The 21,569-nt window shown below is 41.8% G+C and overlaps 1 protein-coding gene across 1 annotated transcript; it reads left to right on the top strand.

Moving 5' to 3' along the window:
• Positions 1–3,232: 3,232 nt before the first annotated feature.
• Positions 3,233–20,526, top strand: ADSL (adenylosuccinate lyase). The gene is made up of 13 exons (XM_069002719.1): positions 3,233–3,448; positions 8,106–8,309; positions 9,446–9,490; positions 10,312–10,391; positions 12,149–12,320; positions 12,606–12,652; positions 13,039–13,129; positions 13,940–14,009; positions 15,057–15,204; positions 17,044–17,134; positions 17,973–18,062; positions 19,903–20,079; positions 20,378–20,526. Exons 1-13 carry the CDS (start codon positions 3,293–3,295, stop codon positions 20,462–20,464), a joined length of 1,458 nt encoding a protein of 485 aa, XP_068858820.1. The 5' UTR covers positions 3,233–3,292; the 3' UTR covers positions 20,465–20,526.
• Positions 20,527–21,569: the final 1,043 nt, after the last annotated feature.

Genomic DNA, 21,569 nt, shown 5'->3' with positions numbered 1-21,569 from the left:
GTAATAAGTAATAGACTTGATGATCACTCTCGCATCTGTGCCTGCCTTGCAGATGTGATCTTACCAGGGTTCCACTCTGTCAGAATGCCTTTGAAAAAAAAAAAAAAAAACCAACAAAAAAAAATAGAAAGGAAAAAAAAAAAGAAAAATCTGAAGCTTAAACTCATTCACAAAAATACCTCGTGGTACATTTCCCCTTCTGATGTAACTTTTTAAATCTTAGCTCTTCTTCTACACTTGATGGGCTTTTATTTCCATCTGTTATCTCCTTTGTAAAAAGATATTTGAACTAGAGGTTTTGAGCACAGGTCCGGAAGCCTGAAACTCCTGAATTTTAACATTGGCCATTACTCTTCTCTTGCCTTGGGCAAGTCATTTAACTACTTTGCCTTTGTTTTTTCACCTGTAAAGCGGGGTTGTTAATAATACTTACCTACCTCACAGGGGTTTTGTGAGGATCAACTAGTAATGTTTGTCAAGTGCTTTAAAGAAAAAAGCATGATAGAAGTATTATGAGGTTTTCACAGCAAGATCGCTAGTTCTTTTTACATTGTTGCTTGTGTGGAGGGAGATAACCCTTTTTTTTTTAATTATTGAAGCCATCAGACACTCAGATCCTAAATGATAGAACTTGATAGAGATTCAGTTACTCATACTCCTCAGTCTTTATGCCTGTTTCCTTCTTCTCTTCTTTATATAGTTATGCCAGTGTTGCTACAGGTCACGTGTCTCCAGTACTTTTAGATAAGCTTCAAAATTGAAGTACTTTGAGCTTGCTGCTTCTTTCACAAGACCACCAAATCATAGTAAGTTTGTGTACTTCTCCCTGCCATTAAATGGCGGTTTTGGTAATGTCATCTTTCAAGCAGACACATCTTTTCCTGCCATCAGGAAGGGGAGGTGGTGGTGTGTAGTTCCAGAGCGGGGACTGTAAGATGAAGAACCTGGCCAGTTTATGCTGCTGCTCCAGGGATAAAGGGCAGAGTAGCTTCCTATGTCCTTCCCTGAGTTAATTTCAGTGTGTTACCAGTCACACTTCAAATGCAGTGTCTCTTCTTGTCCACAATATACAGAAGCCATCACCTGCCAATACAACGTAGGAACAGAGAGAGAATGATAGTAGATGCTGCTTGTGTATATGCCTTACAGCTCTCCCAGAATGTGTCTGGGAGGGTGGTGGGGGAAGAGGTCTTCAATGGGTAAATCCCACAGCTGTCAGGGAACCTCTGCTACTTTCTCCCCTCTCAATCACATGGTCGCTGTTTCTTCTTTCTTGGATGTGCGTCTCAGGGATGTGCATATGAGCCCATGCCTCTTGGAATTTGGCGTTGAAATATCAAGAATATGGTTTCTGCACCTGAAACCTTTCTGACTGACACTCCCTGGTCCTCTCTTGTCCTGCATTGCTCCCCGTGGCCTTAGGAACATCTCTCCACTGTTGCCCCTATGCCACCCTCTCCATCTCTGCCAGTAATCAAGGTGAAGTGTATACAGTGATTCTGCAGAGAAAGAAGCTGAAGTGATGCATGTGTGCCTGTGGGATTTACACACACGGGTATCTTGGTTTTCTGCTGCATCTGCTCTAAAGCCTGCAGAACATCTGATGCACAGTGCTTCTTCTTTCTCATCTAGAAAGCAGAACGAACAGCAGTATAACTGATGATGGTAATTCTGTAATGTTTACTTTGAACTAAATGCTAAGTATTTTCCTCAAAGAACCAAAAAAAAACCCCACCTTCTAATAAAAGTAACCAAATGTAATCTTCCTGGGTGCGGAAGAGGAAAGGGGAGGAGGAAAAGCAGTGACAGGGGAGCGTTCTGATCTATTTTCATCTCCATTGCTCGGCTGGAGGTGCGAAATGCTGCTTTGAGTTCCACAAACATAAGGGATTATGTTTACAAAGGTAAATGCCTTCTACCTGTTCAGGAAACTGGCTACTGGTGGGCATCAGGAGTTTGGCAAGTTTCTCTTCATTGCAAACAAGTAATGGGAGAAGGGTGTGTCTGGAAGAGGAATGGAGAAAGAGATTCATTTCATCTAGTCTTCTTGGTAAAATAATGCCACCTTCTTCTCTCCTTATGGAATGGAGGGATGAGATGGCTGAATAGAAAATCAATGATGTCCAATATGGCTGGATTAGAAAAGGCAGCTTTTCTACTTTGCACATAAATAGGTAACAGGAAGGTACAGCTAAAGTCCTCTTGCCTGAAACACTGTCCCCCAGAAGCAGACATTGTAATAATAAAAATAGTGGCTGTGTGTATATTGATGCTATTTGCAAGTTACCTGTAAGTGTTTATTTTTTTTCTTATACTTGAAATGGCTTCCTTTACTAAACTCTTACCATAGTTCTGGTTTCTCCCCTCCTTCTACAGTGTGCAGTAAAGAAAATTACAGGACAAATGGGGAGAATGTAGAGGAGATGACACAATGTCTTGCATATCCAGGTTTCATCTTAATTTTCGTCCCATATTCTCAGAAATGTTTGAACTTCCTAAGGGTTTTCCATGGACACAGAAACTCAGCACTTTAGAAGGTGCTCTTGTAAGGCTGGCTGCCCCCTTTTCCTCCTTTTCTATATTTTTATTTTACTTTTAGTATAGTGGTACTTAAGATCACTGGTTCACTTAAAAAGAAAAAAAAAAAACCAATAAAATGTTTAAACTCTACTAATGTACAAATAAGCTGAAATGTTGCATTTTATGTGTATTTTTGCCATAGCAGGTACTGTATTTCTCATGCTGGATTTAGAAAAAAAAAAAAGGAAAAAAAAAGAAAAAAAACAAACAAAAGGGTGATGTTTTATTGGAGTGTGACAAGTTAAGAGTAATAAGGAATTAAGTCGTCGTCATTTCATTGAAACTGAGAGATGGTGTAATACTTATATAAGTTTTCTGAAGGTTTTTTTTTTTTTGGGCTTTTAAACAGCTTTTTTTCGTTTTTATTTTTTCTTTTTTTGAAAGATATGATTGTATTATGTGCAACTCAGTTGCTTACATTATAACTACAAACTATTTTTGGGTTCCTGGAAAAAAAAAAAAAAAAAAAAGACTAATAAATGTGTTTGGCTGCTAAGCATTTAAAGCTCGTGTTTTCTGCACGTTTTTGTGTCCCGCGGCCGTGTCGGGGCCCCTCAGGCCGCGTTGGCCTCCGAGCGCGGGGGGGCGCCGGGCCCTCCGTGGGCTCGGGGCGTTCCCGCTGAGGGCGGCGGGGCGGGGCCTCTGCCCGCCCTTTCCCCGCGGCGCCGCGCGCTGCCCGCCACTGCCCTGCGCAGCTGTTGCTGCCGCTGCCATGGCGGCCCCCGGCGAGGAGGAGGACGTGATGGCGCGGTACCGCTCCCCGCTGGTGTCGCGGTACGCCAGCGCCGAGATGGCCTTCAACTTCAGCGAGAGGAAGAAGTTCGGCACCTGGCGCCGCCTCTGGCTCTACCTCGCCCAGGCTGAGAAGGTAACGGCGGGACGGGCGCTGAGGGCAGAGCGGCCCGGGGCGGGGGGAGCGTGGTGCCGGGGCGTCTTCACGTCCCGATTCCCTTAAGGGCTCTGGCAAAGGAGCGCCCGGGAACTGACGGGAATCGGCCGTACCTTCGCGGAGCTACCCTCGGGGAACCGACCAGAGCAACTTTCCAGGCGCTCCTTGGCGTATTCCAGGGAGGAAGGGGGCGCAGGGGATGGAGGGGTGTGCGAGTTCAGGGTTACCCAGCCCTCTATACACTATCCTCCGCGTACCTGTCGCCCCTCAGCAAATCACTTCTTCTCGCCTCGTACCCTCCCCTTGCACTTTTGCCTGCACTATAAAATTGGTTTTGTAAAAGCTTCGCTAAGCAATCTTTGGTGAGGGATTGCCTTTGAGCAAACATCGGTGTCCTTCTCAAGCGCTCGGCTGTTTGCTTTCCAGGAGGTGTGACGGATGAGGTGCACTGTCCCGTTCAATCCGATGGCTGTCAGTCCGAGCCAACCGGACCACCCCCTGCATCTGCAGCCAGTTGTTTTTGCATAACTCTTTTTTCCGAGATAAGTTTACTTTTGGCCAAAGTGAGCAGAAGTAGTTGTGATGTTTCTGGTAGGCAGTACCACAAAAGATTGGCTATTGTGTATATTATTAATTCAACTATTAGGAAGCAGCAACTGAGAGCATGTCCATTTAATTGCAAGCTGTTGTGTTAGTAGAGTGGACTTGGACTGTGGTCCTAATTAGGGGTACATGTACAGCCATTATTACATCTTAGTTGAGACAGTCAGTTTTAAGATGCACTAACTTGATTCCTTGTGACTCTTACCAGGTTTTTGACAGTGAAAAAGCTGTAATGTGTTCCAAAAAAAAAAAAAAAAACCTCAAATAAAAAAGTCACAAAACCGACCCACTTTCTGACAGAATGGCTTTAGCTTTCAGACTCAATAGGTGCCTGTTTACTTTGTGCAGAGTCCAGTTTCTGTTTTCAAAGCCCTGGGATTGTTAGGAAGAAATCCAAGCACTAGGTCTGTCTGTTACTGTGAGTGCAAAGGCAGAGAAGCACCATGCTGGAGAATGAACAAGCAATGCACAGTGTTACCTTGTTCCTTCTCCATGAAGGATCGTGTCACTACAGCAGCTTTGTCAATAATATGCTGGACCAAATGTGATGTTTCAGAATCTGAAGATGTACTTATACATCTGTGCTAAACAAGAGTCACCTTCTGAAGTACCACGTGCCTGATTTTGTCACAGTTTAGATGCTGGCGTGAGAAAGCTGCAAATCTTATCTAGCACAGGAAGTGCCAATACCATGAATGCATGCTTGAGGAGCTTTGCATATTGGAAACATGACAGTTTAAATGTAGTCATATCAATTCCAGCAGATAATTATCACTTTTTCTTCTGTTCAAGAACAGGATACGTGAGTTGCCCAATAGGAGAAAGCAATCTGCTTGAAAGAACCAGTTTGATATTTCTAGGTTTCCACTCCCAAGCCCTGAATTAGGGGCTACCCCATCTCTTGACCCTTGCTCTGCTTCCCATTGCTGCCCCCGAGTTTTGTTCCCAGAAAGTAGAGACAGGTCTTAAAACTTCCTGAGCTCTCTTTTCATAGTGGGAAGAGGGAGACTACTATTTTTATCTGTCTTCTCATTCCAGAGCAGTTTGTAATCTAATGTCAGCTTTGGACTAAAGGAGGAAGAGTCAGCTACTTCCACCACCTGTTACCTCTGTCAGTGATCAGTTAGTTACAGATATAAACAGTTTCTTTAGGTTCCTTATAGAAGATGCATAGTATTTCTATGGAAAAGAATACCAATTCCAATACCAGGTAATAAATGAACTATGGCAATTTACTGCAGCACATTTCCTCACTTCCAAGATATTCATATGTTGCTTCTTCAGTCATTCTTACTGAAGATACATAGTGTATCTTTTCAGATACATTAAAAACCAAACAGTAACAGATGAACTGTGGGCAATGGCAATACTTACTTTTGTCTTCTGATAAATCAGATCTAGGAGGATCTAATCATCGGTTTTCTGAAAGTTGCAGAGAGTAGTAAGAGAGAAGACATGCCAACTTAGTGATAAAATTTTAGGTAAAGTACAAGGCCAGGCTGATGGCTTCAATATTCACTCTACTTAATAGGTGAAATTTTCAAGTGGTCCACTTGGAATATGTGAGATAAGAATGGAAGAATTATTTCAGTAGAAGCTGAATTTGGCAGAAAGTCTATACAGTGTTTTGCTCCTTTCAGCAGGCAATAGCAGGAGTTTGAAAGAGCAGGCTTAGCAAAGTGTGTGATTAGTAAGAAAAGCTTTTTTTTTCCCAACTGACAGTATTTAAAGTTTGGGTTAAGAGCTGAATTTGTACCCATCCCAAAACTCTAGTTTAATTTTTTTGCATAAATTCCCTTGTGTTATGATTCTTCTGTTAACACTTTTTTATTATCGTAGGCCTGGTTCCTACGGTGTATCACCGTGTCCCGCAGCCATAGGGACGAGGAGGAGGAGAAGATCCAGCAGGCAGGAATTGTGCAGCAAGATTGATTTGTTTAATTATTTTACAAACTCTTTTATAGACTTTTTTCTTCATAGTCTAATTGGACAAAGGACCAGCCACCCCTTGGGGGTGATTGGCTAAAATCCTAAAACATCCATTGTCAAAATATTTTTCTACTATACCATAAACAAGACTTTCCAAGGTTGCAGGTGTCTTGGTTGTTTACATTCCCTGCTACATCTTCTGTGAGAGAGAAAAGTCTCTCACAGACTTAGAAAATAGCAAGAAAATCCTTGCTAGCAGCATTTTTGTACCTACACTTTTTATCTTGAATTCTTGACTTAATTGTATTTGAAAGTTAAGTACAAATTTCCTGGAGCTCTTCCTTCTCGTAGAAGTAGCTTTGACATCCTGCAGCATCAAACTGACTTACAATATGTTTTGCACATGTGAAATAGAAATGTTTTCTCTCTTTCTGTAACCCTCCATCTGTTTTTTCTGTCCAATTCAATTTTCAATATTCTTCTGTTCTTTATATGATGAGCAACCCAGTGTTCTCATTTTGTGTGAAGGAGCTGTGCCATGTCATCTGCCTGCTCTGCCCCATCCTTTAGGAATAGTGATGAATAGCCATAGCTGTTAGAGTGGCACATCAAAATACTGGGACAGTCTTGAAGGAATGACACCCTAAAAGGACAGTCCAGAGAGCTCATCACTGACCTCACTGACCTATGGTGCTTTGGGAAAACCTTATGTTCTCCTTCCTGTAGCTTTCCTACTTGGTTTTCTTAGGTACATGGGTTTGAAGGACGTTTGATTGCTTTCTTTCTGAGGTACTGCCAATGTCAGAGAAAGCTCATAGGGAAGAGGCCTCACACATTTGTGGACAGATGAGAACATCATTTGTCTTGGTACTACCCTACCTTGCATATGTTCTATGTCAAGTCATCCCTTTTTGGGGGGTTATTTCCTTGCTGTCTGTATGACTCTGTAGTATGGTCAGCTTTTCCCAAAGGATCACAGATATCTGAGCAAGGCATGAGATTTTAATCTTGGCACAAGAGTGTATTCCCTGCTGAGCTGCCTGTGCTTTTAGGCAGTTACAGTCTGTATCAGTGCACCTCAAAGGCAGCAGTCTGGGGCCCAGTGCTTTTCCTCATTTAGCTGGACACTCACAGTCGTGTATATGCTTGCAGTAGAATAAATTTGGGTACTAATTATCTGATGAGGACCTTGACACATCTGCTTCACTTGCTGTCTTCTTCACTTCCAGGTTCCATGTCTGCAAAACATTTTTTCAATCAGTTTGATTCTGAACAGAACCAGTTTTTGAAATACTTTGAATCCTGGAAACCTCCTGGTTGGTGATTTCTCATTACTGATGCACAGGACAATACAATTTTAATTTGGAAAAGGCCATAATGCCAAGTTCCTTGTGATACTTTTAATTTCTCAGCATCAGGAAAAGACATTTTTCTCATCTTAGTTAGTTTGTGCAAGAATTACACCAGTGTGTAATCTTGTGGTTGGATATCTTTGTTTTTAAGTCAGCTTGCTGAAAAGCTCTAGCAATTAGTCTCGAACATGAACTAGGAGCATTCATCTCCTTCTTCCAGATCAAGTAATTGATTTTGCAAGGTTTCATATTCAGTCGGAGATGAGGTACTTCAGGACTTTTGAAAAGATACAAACATATAAAACATATATACCTTTCCATGTGTTCTAAGCCCCCTGTTTACAGTTGTGTAGGTCTAGTTGTGGTCCAGAGTTTTTCCTGACACAAGCTATTTAGTTACATGGTAGCTGGATTTTTCTTTACCTAAAAGGTAAAATTCATTAAAAGAAGTTTAAACTGTACTGGTTTTATATCAGTTTTCCCCATGTGTTTTAATTTTTGTAGTTTTCACAGGAATGTTACATGATTGAGGAAAGTATGAAGCCCAAGAGGAACATCTAAGAATGAACACTGTCCTATCCTATTGGAAAAGGCTGGAGAGCCCTAGAAAGAAAGCATTTGCTGTTACAGCTCAATTATATCAAATTATCATGCTTCTGGGAGATGTCATACAGGAGTAAACTATTTAAACAGCTTCTGTCTCAGTTTGTTGGTAAAGAGAAAAAGCAATAAAAGTTCTTTTCCCCTTGCAGTCACTTGGGCTTCCTATCACAGATGAGCAGATACGGGAGATGGAAGCAAATCTGGACAACATTGACTTCAAGATGGCAGCAGAGGAAGAGAAGAAGCTGCGTCACGATGTGATGGCCCACGTGCACACCTTTGCCCACTGCTGTCCGAAAGCTGCAGCCATCATTCACCTTGGAGCAACTTCCTGCTATGTAGGGGATAACACGGTAATATAATATTTCCAGTTTTCTGCCTGCAGAGCTGGGCAAAACAAAGCTACAGTTGTTTATTTTAGAGCTCTTTAAAAGCTTTTCTTTATAAAATATTAAATGGATTTTCAGACATTATTGTTAATTTTACTGTTGAAGTTAATTCAGTTCCCTAACCTGGCTACCCCAGGAAGGCAAGCTTCACTTGCCTTCTTTCTTCTGATGTGAAGCAAGATCTATCTGGAAACTGTTCCCTCACCTCTGCTCGCATGTTAAATACTCAAGGAGATAAGACGGGAGTTGCAAGCACACGAAGAAACATGTGAACTGTGTGATTTATCAGTTACAACACTGGGACAAGAGGTCACTGACTTACAAAACAAGGTCCATGAGCTTTCAATTTGTTCTTGGAACCCCTGCGTAATTCAGGGGAAAACAAGCTTTTCAGCAGCCAAGAGAATGGATCAGTGTTAAGTGAAAAAGGAAGTACTACCATTCTATAAAAGTGTAAAATATTTGTGAAAAACCTCATCTAAAACAGAGTACAAATGGAAGCCTCATTTCTCAGTATATGTTGCTGTTCCACTGTTGAAGCCACTGCAACTTCACAGCTGCTTTTGTCACATGAGAAGCTGCTGTGTGATTATTTTTTCTCTACTTCTTTGCAAACCTGTTTAGCTTTTTGGTACTATCACCTTCCTGGTGACACTTGCGCCCAGCTGTACCTCAGTCACAAAAGAAGGAGTAAAGATGACTGGTGCCTCATCAGTCCACTTACCCTCCTGCTGTCTTTGGCCTACAATGCCTGTGTTTTCCACTGGGGACGGTATGATTTAGTCTGTCATTCCATGGGCAGTCCCAAGAACCTCAAAATAATCATTCATAGGCACTTGGTGGAAACAGGCCTTCCACCACTCATTATGACTTTCCATGGACAGTATAAAAGGAGCAATGGTGGATCCAGCATTTTTGTCATAAGCAAGTTCAGTGCAAGTTCAGTGCAAGTTCTATTACAAGAAGGAGAGTAAAGCTTTAAGAAAGTTTTAAGAGGAGACTTTTGAGTCTACGAAGCAAGATCTGTGTCCTCTCTGAGAGAAACTGTTACATCTGGTCCTTTAGACATGGCCCAAAGTTCATTTCTTTGCTTCTTTCAGGATCTGATTGTCCTCCGTGATGGGTTTAACCTGCTGCTACCCAAGGTGAGAAGGCGGTTCTGCAGTGTCTCAGAATTGGGGAGCACTCATGTCCTGTGCAAAGCCTGTGTTTAACTTGGATTTTCCTAAACCTTTGTGGGAAGCTAGGAGGAGTTGTCTGTCTGGGTTGTTCTCAGAAAAGTGAACAGTTCCCTTCCTTTCTCAAGTCTTTCCCCAGAGCTTTTTTGCTCACAGTGGGAATTACAAGCCTCTCCTTGTTTATCTGTGCCACAGGTACTAGTTTCAGAAAGCAATTGTATTGCTTTCAGGATTATCTTAGTCTTAGCTGTATTCCTAGGAGTGTGTCAGCATTCAAGAAACTATATAATAAAATTTTCTGAGGTCAAATATAGCAGGAGTGTAGTGCAGTGGTGTCTATCTGACCTGAATGAGTTGGCATCCAATTTGCCCTGGACTGTACGTGTGTTGATTATACCCAAACCAACTTTATTTCTTACCAATTCCAGGAGTAAAGAAAATACCCAAGGATGAACTAACTGCAGGATTAGGGTGGGCATGAAGATTAGACTAGTTTGAGCTCAAGTCCAATGATTTGTGTTAGCTCTTGCTTGAGTTTTGTAGCAAGCAGAAATTGCATGCATGCCCTGAAGAACTGAAACACACCATATTCTACATTCTACATCAGTTGGAGGGGGCTGCACCATTGCCCCTCAAAGTCCCTCCCTGCACAACTGTCCCTTCCTGCACAGTTGTTTCCCTCCCCTTTTTTCATAATGTTGTGCTTAAGCATGCTAACTTCTGCTGTGTTGTTTGGGGTTTTTTTCTGTCTCATTCCACCTCTTTTCTATCCTTCCTGCTTCCACCAGCTTGCAAGGGTGATCAGCCGGCTGGCCGACTTTGCTGAGAAGTATGCTGACATGCCTGCTTTGGGCTTCACTCACTACCAGTAAGTAGCCATCAGTCTTTGCTTTCTTTTTGTTCTCTGTGCTTTGATTAAATTGACCTGCTACTGCTCTTTTGTCATCCTTTTTCCCATCTCTGACCAGTGGCAGTTGGTGGTTGAGAAAAGGCGTATGTGCCTGACTCCAGGCTTGTCTCAGGAAATTGGACTGCTGCTTTGACTAGCTGTCAGCAGTTGCTTCAACTCAGCTTCATAAAGGATGACTTTCAGGCAAACACAGATGTGCATATTCTGGGCTGTTTCGAGAAACTGTAACGGGATTGCACTAAGCCTGTCTTCCAGTCACATTTTCTTTGTTTTTCTCTGAGTTATTTTCTGCTGCAGCCTAGAAAGTTTTGCTAATGGCTACTTGTTACTACAGATAGCGAGTCAAAGGACAATGAGATCTGGGTGGTTCTGTTCTTGGGGTAGTTTAATCTCCTGCTTCATGAAGACTGTTTTCAGAAGCATTAAACTACACCATGAGGTAAGCCTGGATCTTCTACCCCAGTGATACAGGAACAGCAGAGGCAGGGAAATTACGCACAGGTCGTGTCAGGCTCTGTCTGGCACGTTAACATTTCTCCCAAAGGAGAGTGAAAGGTCAGGTCTCTGATTAATTGTCTTACTGTACATGCAGTGTCAGTTCCATCAGCTCTAGTCCTAGGGCCCTCTTCTTCTACAGCTTTTTGGAGGAGTATCTCTGTTGGTTTTATTTTGGCTCTTGGAAAGAGGACAGAGGAGTATTCAAGAAGTGTATACAAGGTGAAATCATAATTGATGCCTCAGCCTTTTCTGCATTGTTTGTTAGCAGAGCCTTCGCTCTATTTAGAATTAGGTCCATGTTTTCCCTAGCCTTCCTTTTTCCTGCTTCTGTACTTACAGAGGCCTGTCTTGTTGCCTTTCACATCCCACACTAAATTCATCCAGGTGGGTTTTGGCTTTCCTTTCCCCATCCCTGCAGTGTGGAATAGTGTCTTTGTATTCCTCCTGGATCACCTGTCCCTGCTTCCAGATCTTACAAGCTTCCTTTTTATGTCTGAGCTTAGTCAGGAGCACCTTTTTCATGTGTGTATGGTTTTTTGAAGTAGTATAGAGGTTTTCTTTGGAGTTTATGTGGATAATTTGAAATATTTCTATTTCTGGGTTCTGCGTAACACCCCTGTTTTTGCCTCAAAGCATTTTCAGGTGGACTGAAGTGTAGCTGAAGCTTGCAGTTACTTATTCCAAGGTAGAGGTCCTACAAGAAGTGTTGGCTGACAGCACTGTTGAAGTGTGTTTGCCCAGAGGCTGAGGAGCACATTTTTATAAATAAGAAGGAATGGTTCCTGAGAGGAATCATTTAAAATCACAAAGCGAAGGCAGATGTTTCTGTGCTGAGAAGTTCACACCGGTGCTGTAAGTCAGCCAGGGTGCCCCCCGTGCCTTAGGTGAGCAGAATTGGGGTGGGGGGACAGACGTGCCCCCAGTCTGTCCCAGCCCCTGTGGGCCGGCAGGGGGCGCCCGCCTGGCACAGGGACACGAAATTGCTGTTTTCTGGTAATGTAATTCCATCTAATTCCTGAAAGGAATGATTGCATCTTCAGTACCATTTACTGCTGACATTGGTCCATCCTTCTGCCTAAGCCAAAACCTGTTAATTTCTGCTCAAATGAGTCGAGATGAATCTGTAGGGAGGTCCTAATGGCAGACTCAGCAGTGAAGTGTGATGCTTGTGCAAATCCTCAATGAGTCAGTCATGTTGTTTTCTTGATTGTTTTCAGACCTGCCCAGCTCACCACTGTGGGAAAACGCTGCTGCTTGTGGATTCAGGACTTGTGCATGGACCTGCAGAGCCTGGAGCGGGCTCGGGATGACCTGCTCTTTCGGGGTGTGAAAGGCACCACTGGCACTCAAGCCAGCTTCTTGCAGCTCTTTGAGGGAGACCATAGTAAAGTACGTCAGACAGCCCAGGGTGCAGACTTACAGTCTTAGCTATTTTCTGTTCTGGAATGCTGTTCTCTTTGAGGGAACATTGAGGTTCTGGCATTAAATTTACAAGGGCACCATGATCCCTCTGGGGCTCACTGACAAGGCTCTGTGTGAAAGTGAGCAGCATTTGGGAAGGGATGTTTCACAGAAAGTAAAAGATTTTTTGAGAAAAGCAAAGGATCATTTTTGCTCTTGCTGACCTTACCTGAGTTGTATTTTGAACTCTTTTATTTTTCACTTCATCCCAAGGTTGAAGAACTGGACAGATTAGTGACTGCAAAGGCAGGATTTAAGCGGTATGTAACAAGCATTCTTAGTAGTGTGTGACTCCTGCTGGTGGTGTTGGCCCAGATTCCCCTGGTTGCCAAATTGACATCTGTGCTGCTGTTCACTTATTCCCCCTTGATATCTTCCATTCTCAGTTGCATTTTCCCACATGAAGCTTCACCTCCTAAATAGGCCACTTCTACTTGTCTCCCTGTCAAAGCACAGCTGTCCATTTTTCCTCTGTTTACCTCTCTCCCATCTCATGTTGCCCTAAGAAATTGACAGCCTGAATCCAAAGTTGTTTTCATCAGGGCAGAATGACAGCCCTCCACTTCACAAGCCATGTCATTCCTTGCTCAGTCTTGCGCTACTGTTGTGTCTGGCTGGAACACTCAACTTGTGTGCTTGTTTCTAGGGCTTACATGGTCACAGGGCAGACTTACAGTCGCAAGGTGGATATTGGAGTCCTGGCTGTGCTGGCCAGTCTGGGGGCTTCTATACACAAGGTGAGCACCCTGCTTGTATACATTGAGAAGAGGGAGAAAGATTTCAGATCTTGAAGGAACATGCTCATGGTGTAGAATGCTCTTCTCAAGAAATACTGGTGTTCCTTGTTTAGCTGTCTTCTTTGTGATCATGTAAATTCACCGCTGGGTACACACCTGGTACTCAAATCTCAAAGATCTTAAGACCAGTGACAAATAAAGCAAGTTAACTGAGCAGATTCCAAGATGGGTTAACAACTCCCACACTAGATATTAGTCTAATCTCTGCTAAATTGATCCCATTAGAGTAAATGTCTTTCCTAGTGGTGTGTGAGTTTTTAAATTTCACCATTTGGTCCTAGTTAATTGCCCTTCTGATAATGGTGTTATTCTCTCTATCCTTGTGGATTCTTTTCATTGATTTATTTCTGTTCCCTCCCTTTTCCTCCTCCTGGGCTGAAGTAATCTGTGGTATTTTCTTCTGTTTTGGTTTTTTCCCAGTTCAGTGAGCACACATTATATGTGTTTGCAAATCACTGAGTAATTTTGTTATGCATTTTCAGTGTTCTCTTCTGATCTGTCTTCAATTCCCTGCAAATATTTGCCCTTGTTGGAGTCCTGTTCTCATCTAATGCTGTCTTTGTTTTCTTGACAAACATTTTTAGGCCAGGAAGTATGATTGCAGTGTCCATTTTTTTGTCAAATTTTTCACTGCCCCCAGTGTACTTCTTGCACATAGATGCAAAGATTCTTCAAGAGCACTAAGAGTAAGATATATTGGTGTGTGTCAGTTTGGTTCTGTTTTGTTAATTTCTTATGCTTGCTTTCTAGATTTGCACTGACATTCGTCTTTTGGCCAACCTGAAGGAGATAGAGGAGCCTTTTGAGAAAGACCAGATTGGTAAGGGATAGAGAGATTTCCTGGACTGGTGTATATTTCTTTTCATTTATGTGGTGTGGCCTTTGAAACAAACTTAGAAATGTCACTGACAGAAGTTGCTTTAAATGAACTGGAGTTGACATTGTTAGTATTTTGGGCCCTTTTAAAGCAAAAAGAAAGGGGGGCAGAAGAGAAGGAAAAAGAAAAAAACACCTTACCTAAAGGTTTCTGGATATTAAGTAATTAAAATCAGAGTTGTATTTGTGCACTTTCCGTGTTTGGGGGGAGAGAAGAAGTACCCATGTATGCCCCATTGCCTAGAGAGGAAGACTTGGGTCTGAGGAGTGCTTAACATTTTCCAGTCCTCATGAAGCTGACTGGAAAGTAATTTTTCATCTCAACTCAGCATTTTTATCTTTATAAGCAGACAAATTAGGAACAGTGGAGCTAGGGTGGACCCTTTCACCCTTGCCAGAAGATGTGATTCTGACATTGCTAGAAAGGGGAAAGGAAATGTAGTGTTTTTGCTCTTGGCTGAAAGTTCAGATCCCCTAAATAGTTGTATAAAATTGAATCAGCAAATTAAGCCTTAGTCCTATCTAGTACTTGTACCATTCTACATTCTGTGGATGATTTTAATATCCATTCACTAGAGCAACAGGCAGCAGTCTAACTATCTGACTTTGAAGGACAGTGTTATTGAACAGGTGGACGCTCAAACACTGCTAAGATTACCATGGGTAGCCTTAAAGAGATGGTGCTAAATACTACATTAAAAAGTAAGACTATTTGTCCTTTTTATGTGGTAGTACTTCCATTTTGCAGAATTGCAAAAATGTCTTCTCACTTTTTCTGTGCCCACATTTTGATGTTTCTGGTCTGAAGGGGAAAGTGGTAGTGTCATTTTCGTTATTACATATTGCCCTTAGAAAATTGTTGTGTTTTGAAGCTTTAGTCAAAACTATGATTCCTGACACATTTTTCTTTCCTGGGGGAGGACCTTCATCTCTTCTTGCCGAATGCACTCCTGCTGTTGCCCTGTTTGCATCCCTTTTCCTCCTTTGACAGGTTCGAGTGCTATGCCGTACAAGAGGAACCCAATGCGTTCGGAGCGCTGCTGCAGCCTCGCTCGGCACCTGATGACGCTGGTGATGGATCCCCTCCAAACAGCCGCCGTGCAGTGGTTTGAGCGAACGCTGGATGACAGTGCCAACAGGTCTGTTCAGATTGTGCAGTGCAGCAATTGCAGATGGCCTTGTCCAGAAAGGTCCTGGGCTCTGTTTAGAAAATACTGCCTTTAAACTAAACCCACAAGATACCACCTTGACAAAAAGCGGTCTCAGTAGAACCTAGAAACTATAAACTGGTTTCCTCTGTAACACGAGATAAAAACTTTTAAGTTTTTTTTAATGTCAAGATCTTCTGCTAAGTAAACCAGCAGTGAAAGGGAGGGATACAGAAGCCAGGGTAATAAATTGCTTTCACAGTCTTCCTGTTTCAATAGCATAGTATTACAGTACTCCCATTTCTCAAATTTTCCTCCTTGTTTTGACCTTGCTTTTTTTGGCCTCTTAAAGAATAGTTCAATACCTTAACCCTCCAAATAATCTAAACAAACATATCTTAATTTTGAAAAATGTTGTTCTTTACAAGAAGTAGTTCAGATCCTAGAGAAAGAGCACAATTACTCTACTTTTTTAAAAAATGTTTCATGAAAATCTGCACAGGTCTTTAGGATATTGCTCAGCAAATTTTACTTTGTTTTATGATTCCTCATTACAATTATTTTGAGCTGAGCAGAAGTTATCTACAATTATTATCAAGTAAATTACAGCAATTAAATTCAATGCTTCCATCCTTTATTTAGTACTAAATCTGCATAAAGCTCGTACCTACCTTTGAAACATTTTAGCTTCAAAGTCATATTCTGTTGCAGAATTTGATCTCTTAGAATCTTAGAAATCTCTATAATTCCAAGGTATGGCACCTGTGAAACAATGAACAGCAGCAGTTTTGGCTGTAGATTAGCATTAAGATTGCTGATGAGAACGTTATTTTTAAAATGTCTCCACAAACGTAATACCTGCATAAAATTTCATTTAAAAATAGATTTTTCCCAAAGGGACTTTACTCCACAGCTCCTAGTCTCTTTAAAAAAAGAGTTGCATAGGCAGCAGAAAACAATGTAAATTTAAGAAATTGCATACTGGTTGATATGGTGTGTTTATTTCCCAATAGCTACCAAGTGTTGAGAGATGTACTGGAATGTTTTTAAAATTTTATTTTCATCTCATCTGATAAAAAGACTCATTTGTCCACTTCATTAACGAATTGTAAAAATCTGTGCCCTGGATTTTTCTTGTTAAAGGTCTAGTGTTTTGGAAGGAGAACAAGCCAGAATAAGTTCAATAAATCTGCAGTCCAGAAAAGTTGTTTTAAGACACTGTGATAGAATTGGAGGGCCTAGATGTAGCACAAGGTTCGAGAACTAGAACGTTTCATAAGACCACAGTTTAGAATGGGCCAGGCCCTGCTGTCACGGATGGATGATGCTGTGTTTGCTGCACTGTGATGCAGAGCATTTTGCCTGATAGAGCTCAGTCTCCACTACTCCTCTTGCTTCCCTCCTCTCCTTTTTGTCAGGAGCTACCTTTGTGACTGGTTGTGACTGTGAGCTGGTTTCGTGGAGGAAGCCCTCACCAAATGCATGGATCTCTTTGGAAGTTCCCCACTGAGCACAGCGTGAGCATGCAGCATGTCTTACTCCTGCAGGGTAGGATCAGTAGTAGACAGTTCAACACAGAACACACAAGGGAAGATACTGTAGATTGCTGCCCTGTTTCCTATCTGTGTAATCATGGCATTACCTTGGAGCTTTCTGTGTGTGCCTTCACCCTTTTCTCTCTCCCTCTGTACTAACCAAAAAGAAAAAAAAAGAGAACAGTTCCAGGGTTAGGCCACAGTAAGGCTATTTACAGCATTATTTACAGAACCTGAAGGATCTGGAACCTGGCCTTTGTTGCTGACCAGGGCTCTGGGTATGTGTGTTTCGTAGGCGCGTGTGTCTGGCTGAGGCTTTCCTCACAGCTGACATCATTCTGAGTACGCTGCAGAATGTCTCCGAGGGACTTGTGGTGTATCCAAAGGTAAAGCAGGAGATAATGGACTTCCTTGGTAATGCTACAACTATGCCAAAGTGTATAAAAATGCTCCCACTCCAAGGATTACATTTTTATCTGTTCAAATGGTTTCTGGATTTTGCTCTATTCTTGCCATATTCTCACTGTTGTAGGACATACATGAAAGGTCTCTTGTGAGGTCAATAAGAGTAAATATGAAACTTCTCACAAAGGATATTTTTCTCTGAATTACAGAATGGATCTGTATAACTTAGCAGCAAAATATACTGTCTAGACAGATCTCGTCCAGTCCTGTAACTTACTACATCTTTTCCAAAGTAATGTCTCTTACAAGATATGGCTTCTAAGTATTATCAACTTCAACATCTGGATTTCCAGAGCTAAGTTCAAAACAAGAATTTGTCTTTGCATCATGGGGACAAACTTTTTACCAGGGCCTGTTATATAGGACAAGGAGTAACAGTTTTACACTGACAGAGGGACAATTTAGATGATATAGGAAAGAATTTTTATTAAAAAGAGGATGGTGAAACACTAGAAAAGGTTACCCAGAGAGGTGGTGGATGCCCCATCCCTGGAAACATTCACAGTCAGGTTGGACAGGGCTCTGAGCAACCTAATCCAGTTGAAGATGTCCCTGCTCATTGCAGGGGGGTTGGACTAGATGGCCTTTAAAGATGCCTTCCAGCCCCTACTTTTCTGCGATTCTGTGACCATTGTCCAGTCCTAGAGATTCAAGGGGACAGGAAAAAAAAAACCTCACTGTGAAGTTTTCAGTTGTCTATAGGCTTTCTATAATGCTGTTTCTTTTTTCCTGTTTTGTTTTTTTTTGTGTGTGTTTAAGGTGATTGAGAGAAGGATCCGTCAGGAGTTGCCATTCATGGCCACAGAGAATATAATCATGGCAATGGTGAAGGCTGGGGGCAATCGTCAGGTACAAATGAAGTGTCCAGAATACCTTTGTTCACGGCCTGGTGTTTGTCTCCTGAGAAACAAATGTATCTGAGCTCTTGTCCTGTCTCACCTTTCTCTGCTCTTCACCTGCTCCCATGGAGTTATGATAATTACACTGCTGCTGCAAAGCCAGGGTCTGTTCTCTGAGGGGAGAGCACTTGTGGAAATCCCTATTTTCTGTTAGGAACACTGTGTGTTTGAGCTGATCTAGCTGGCTGTGCTGGAGAAGAGGGAGACCTATTTTTATATTTGATACTCGTAGGCGTTTTCCTTTTTTAAGTGTTTGAAGGAACTTGGAGCACAGGCCAAGCTTCTTTAAATGGAACATGTTGGCAGTTGGCTACCTTATAAATTAGAAGAGGATGAATCAGTGCTGTTAACAAAAAAGCAAGTAAAACCATCTGAACCACTCATTCATGTGTCATTCTTCCCTAACTCAGTATAGTGTATTAACCACTTTGTTTATAGTTCTTCATTCGGCTTCCTGTGTTCAAGCAAACTGTAATTAAATATTTTCCTTAGTAAGTAAAGCCAGACACAATTAGATTATATTTCCTTATCATTTAATTTCACAATTCAGGTCAAAATTGATAATTAAATTTCCATTGTAATAAAACACCTAATTTTCACTTACCTTTTAGATAGTAAGTTTTCCTTCTATGATTATTTCCACATCAAGGACAGAAGTTAAAACTTGGAAGAATAACGAAAGGGTTTGATAGAAGCTTTGAGCAGAATAGTTCTAGTTTTCTGAAACACTTGTGTCAAATCAGCCACTGTATTAGTCAGGAAACATCCTTTTTCCCTTTTTTCCTTTCCCCTGTGTCTCTGATGTCAGTGGGTCAGTGAGTAAGCTTCCTGACTAAACACATTAAGGGTCACATCATGTGAATCACATTGTGTGATTCATTTGTGTCTCTTGTTGACCTGCCTTCTTTCTGGTGCTGTTTAATTACACACCTATAGGACTTAGTCCATTTGTAGAAGGTGTTCATGTTCACATTCGTATGTTCTGTTTTCCTGTGCTGAGAACTTTGGAACAGCATATTTTCTAGGCTTTCCCACCTCATAGCACAGAAGCTCACTTCCCCACTATTAAACAGCTCCGTCTCCTAAACATCCAGAAGATAGATCTGTTCACCTGAGGCAGGTCAGTGCTGAAGCCAAATTATATTTGGATGGAGGAAACAGGATAATTTTTGTCCTAATTGTAGATCAGTGATAATACATTTAAGGAGAAGCTGCTTGCATAGCTGTAAATGCAACCACATGGCTGTATTTTAGGACTAGCATGGCAATATCTGATTTTGCAGGTGGTACCTGACTACAGTTGGGTTCCCTTGTTCTTACCAATTGATTCCAAAGGAACGGGTTTTTTTCCTCAGTATGTCCTTATGTAAGCCATGGTTTGCAAAGTCTCACTGCTTGTTAAGTTGGACAGATTCTTTTATTTTCCCTTTTTCAAATCTGTAGAGGTTTTACATGGTTTACAGTTGAAAAAAAAAACCCTATAGTGACTCAGAGTATTTGGGAAATTTGAAGAAGTAAAAATGATTCCAGTGTCATTAGTTTATGTTATAGTTCAACAGGGAGTGTATGTGACATTCAGACTGTTTTAGCCTCAAAGGGCAGATTTGAAAGCATGAAGAAAATCTTGTTTTAATGTAGTGGCATGTGAGACTGCAGTCCAAACTGTGTCTTCTTTTTGCACTGTCCAGGGCAATATTTTTCCCTCCCACACAAGTTGGTGAGATAACCATGTGCTGTCAGTGGCAATGGAATTCTTTTCTTTTCCCATCTTCTTCCCCCTATACCTACAGGACTGCCATGAGAAGATTCGTGTTCTCTCTCAGCAAGCAGCAGCTGTTGTGAAACAGGAAGGGGGTGATAATGACTTCATTGCCCGTGTCCGTGCTGATCCTTACTTCAGCCCTATCCATAAACAGCTTGAAAGCCTTTTGGATCCCTCCTCCTTCACTGGACGTGCTCCTCAACAGGTAAAGTAGTGGGAAGAGGCTATGGGTTGTAATGCAATGTGTAGTTAATTCCTGCATCCTTTTTGTATGCTACAGAGTGCACATATTATATAACTCTGGCCATACTACTAAGACACATTTCTCTCTTTGGATTTCCTTGGCTTTCTTGCCTTTCTTCCCTGTGGCTTCACACTTTTGACCCTGGACATACCACTGCTGGGTGTCTTTGTGAAAGAGAAACCCCAGTGAAACAAGCAGGTCTAAGTGGGGAGGAGGAGGCAAGCCCTTTTCCTAATTTTATTTTTCTCATCTTGAACAGGTGGCAAAGTTTCTGAAGGAGGAGGTTCGACCTGCGCTGATTCCATACCAAAGCCAGATGGGTGGGAAAATTGAACTGGCACTTTAGTTATTGTCTGCAAATGTGTGTGGGTACAGGAAGATAATAAAAGCCTTATTGACCCAGGTCTATTTACTGTGTCATGTTATTTTGGTTCTCTACAGTACATTTAACCCCCAGAGCTTACAGCCACCTCGATTCCAGATGGGCTTTTCGTTCTTTGCCTGCTGTTTGGTCAAGCCTCCATCTATAGTGTGCTGAGTTACTGAGAAACACCCAATTGTGACAAGGTAACTTTATCACAGCACCTTTCATTGGCACCTTACAGAGCACTGTCAGCTCTTAAAGAGCGAGGCCAGGTGCTGCCTGACATTCGTGTAGGACTGACTTGTTGAAGAGCAGAGGTAAGGGGAGCTGAGTCCACTCCCATTTTCATCTTTCTTTCCATGCCCTGAAACTTTCTCCACAGGTGTCTCAAAGTTGATAAAACTTTGTCCTGGTTTTCAGAGTGATGTGCCTTGGGGAGCAAATAGGCCAAAAAATTAAAAATAATGAGAGAAACCATGGAACTTCTTGGGTCATCAAACAGGTGCTCCTTTAGTGCTGCTTTCATAGTTTAATACTGTAGCTGTGGCTCTGTAGCTTCTGAAAATCACATTTACAGGTGTGGGTAAGAAACCAGTCACGTTTTGGCTGTGATTGTGGTCCTTGGCTGTAGGTGCTTGATACTGAGTGGCAGGTGGACTCTGGCATGTGAAAGTTGTTGTCTACTACAAGTTTTGTCTGATAAGGAAAGAAAAAAGATAATGGAAATTCATTGAATGCCAGAGAAATTCAAGAGAATTGGGTTTATTTCTGACATTAATGATCTGTTTTGTAATGTCTGTGCTTTACTGGACATTCAGTACTGGATCAAACTCTTCTCCCTTTGACTTAAACTGGAATAATTCCCTTAACTCTTCTTCCAGTGTTACTAAATCACAGAGCATTTCCTCTGCATCAGTGCAATAAAAAAAGCTCCCTCTTGCCTCTGTTATTTATTCAGACTCTCAGAGATGACACGATAAGGATTACTTGATTTTTGAAGTGTGGTTGCTGAAGAGAATTAAGCAAAGCGGAAGTAACTGAAAGAAGCTACCTGCTGTCCTTCAGGCCATCCTTGATGAAAGAGGAT

The sequence above is a fragment of the Aphelocoma coerulescens genome, chromosome 1A (assembly GCF_041296385.1).
Source record: "Aphelocoma coerulescens isolate FSJ_1873_10779 chromosome 1A, UR_Acoe_1.0, whole genome shotgun sequence".
In the NCBI taxonomy this organism is placed as follows: domain Eukaryota; kingdom Metazoa; phylum Chordata; class Aves; order Passeriformes; family Corvidae; genus Aphelocoma; species Aphelocoma coerulescens.
The sequence above is the reverse complement of the archived record's forward strand: the minus strand, read 5'-3'. Positions and strand labels throughout refer to the sequence as shown.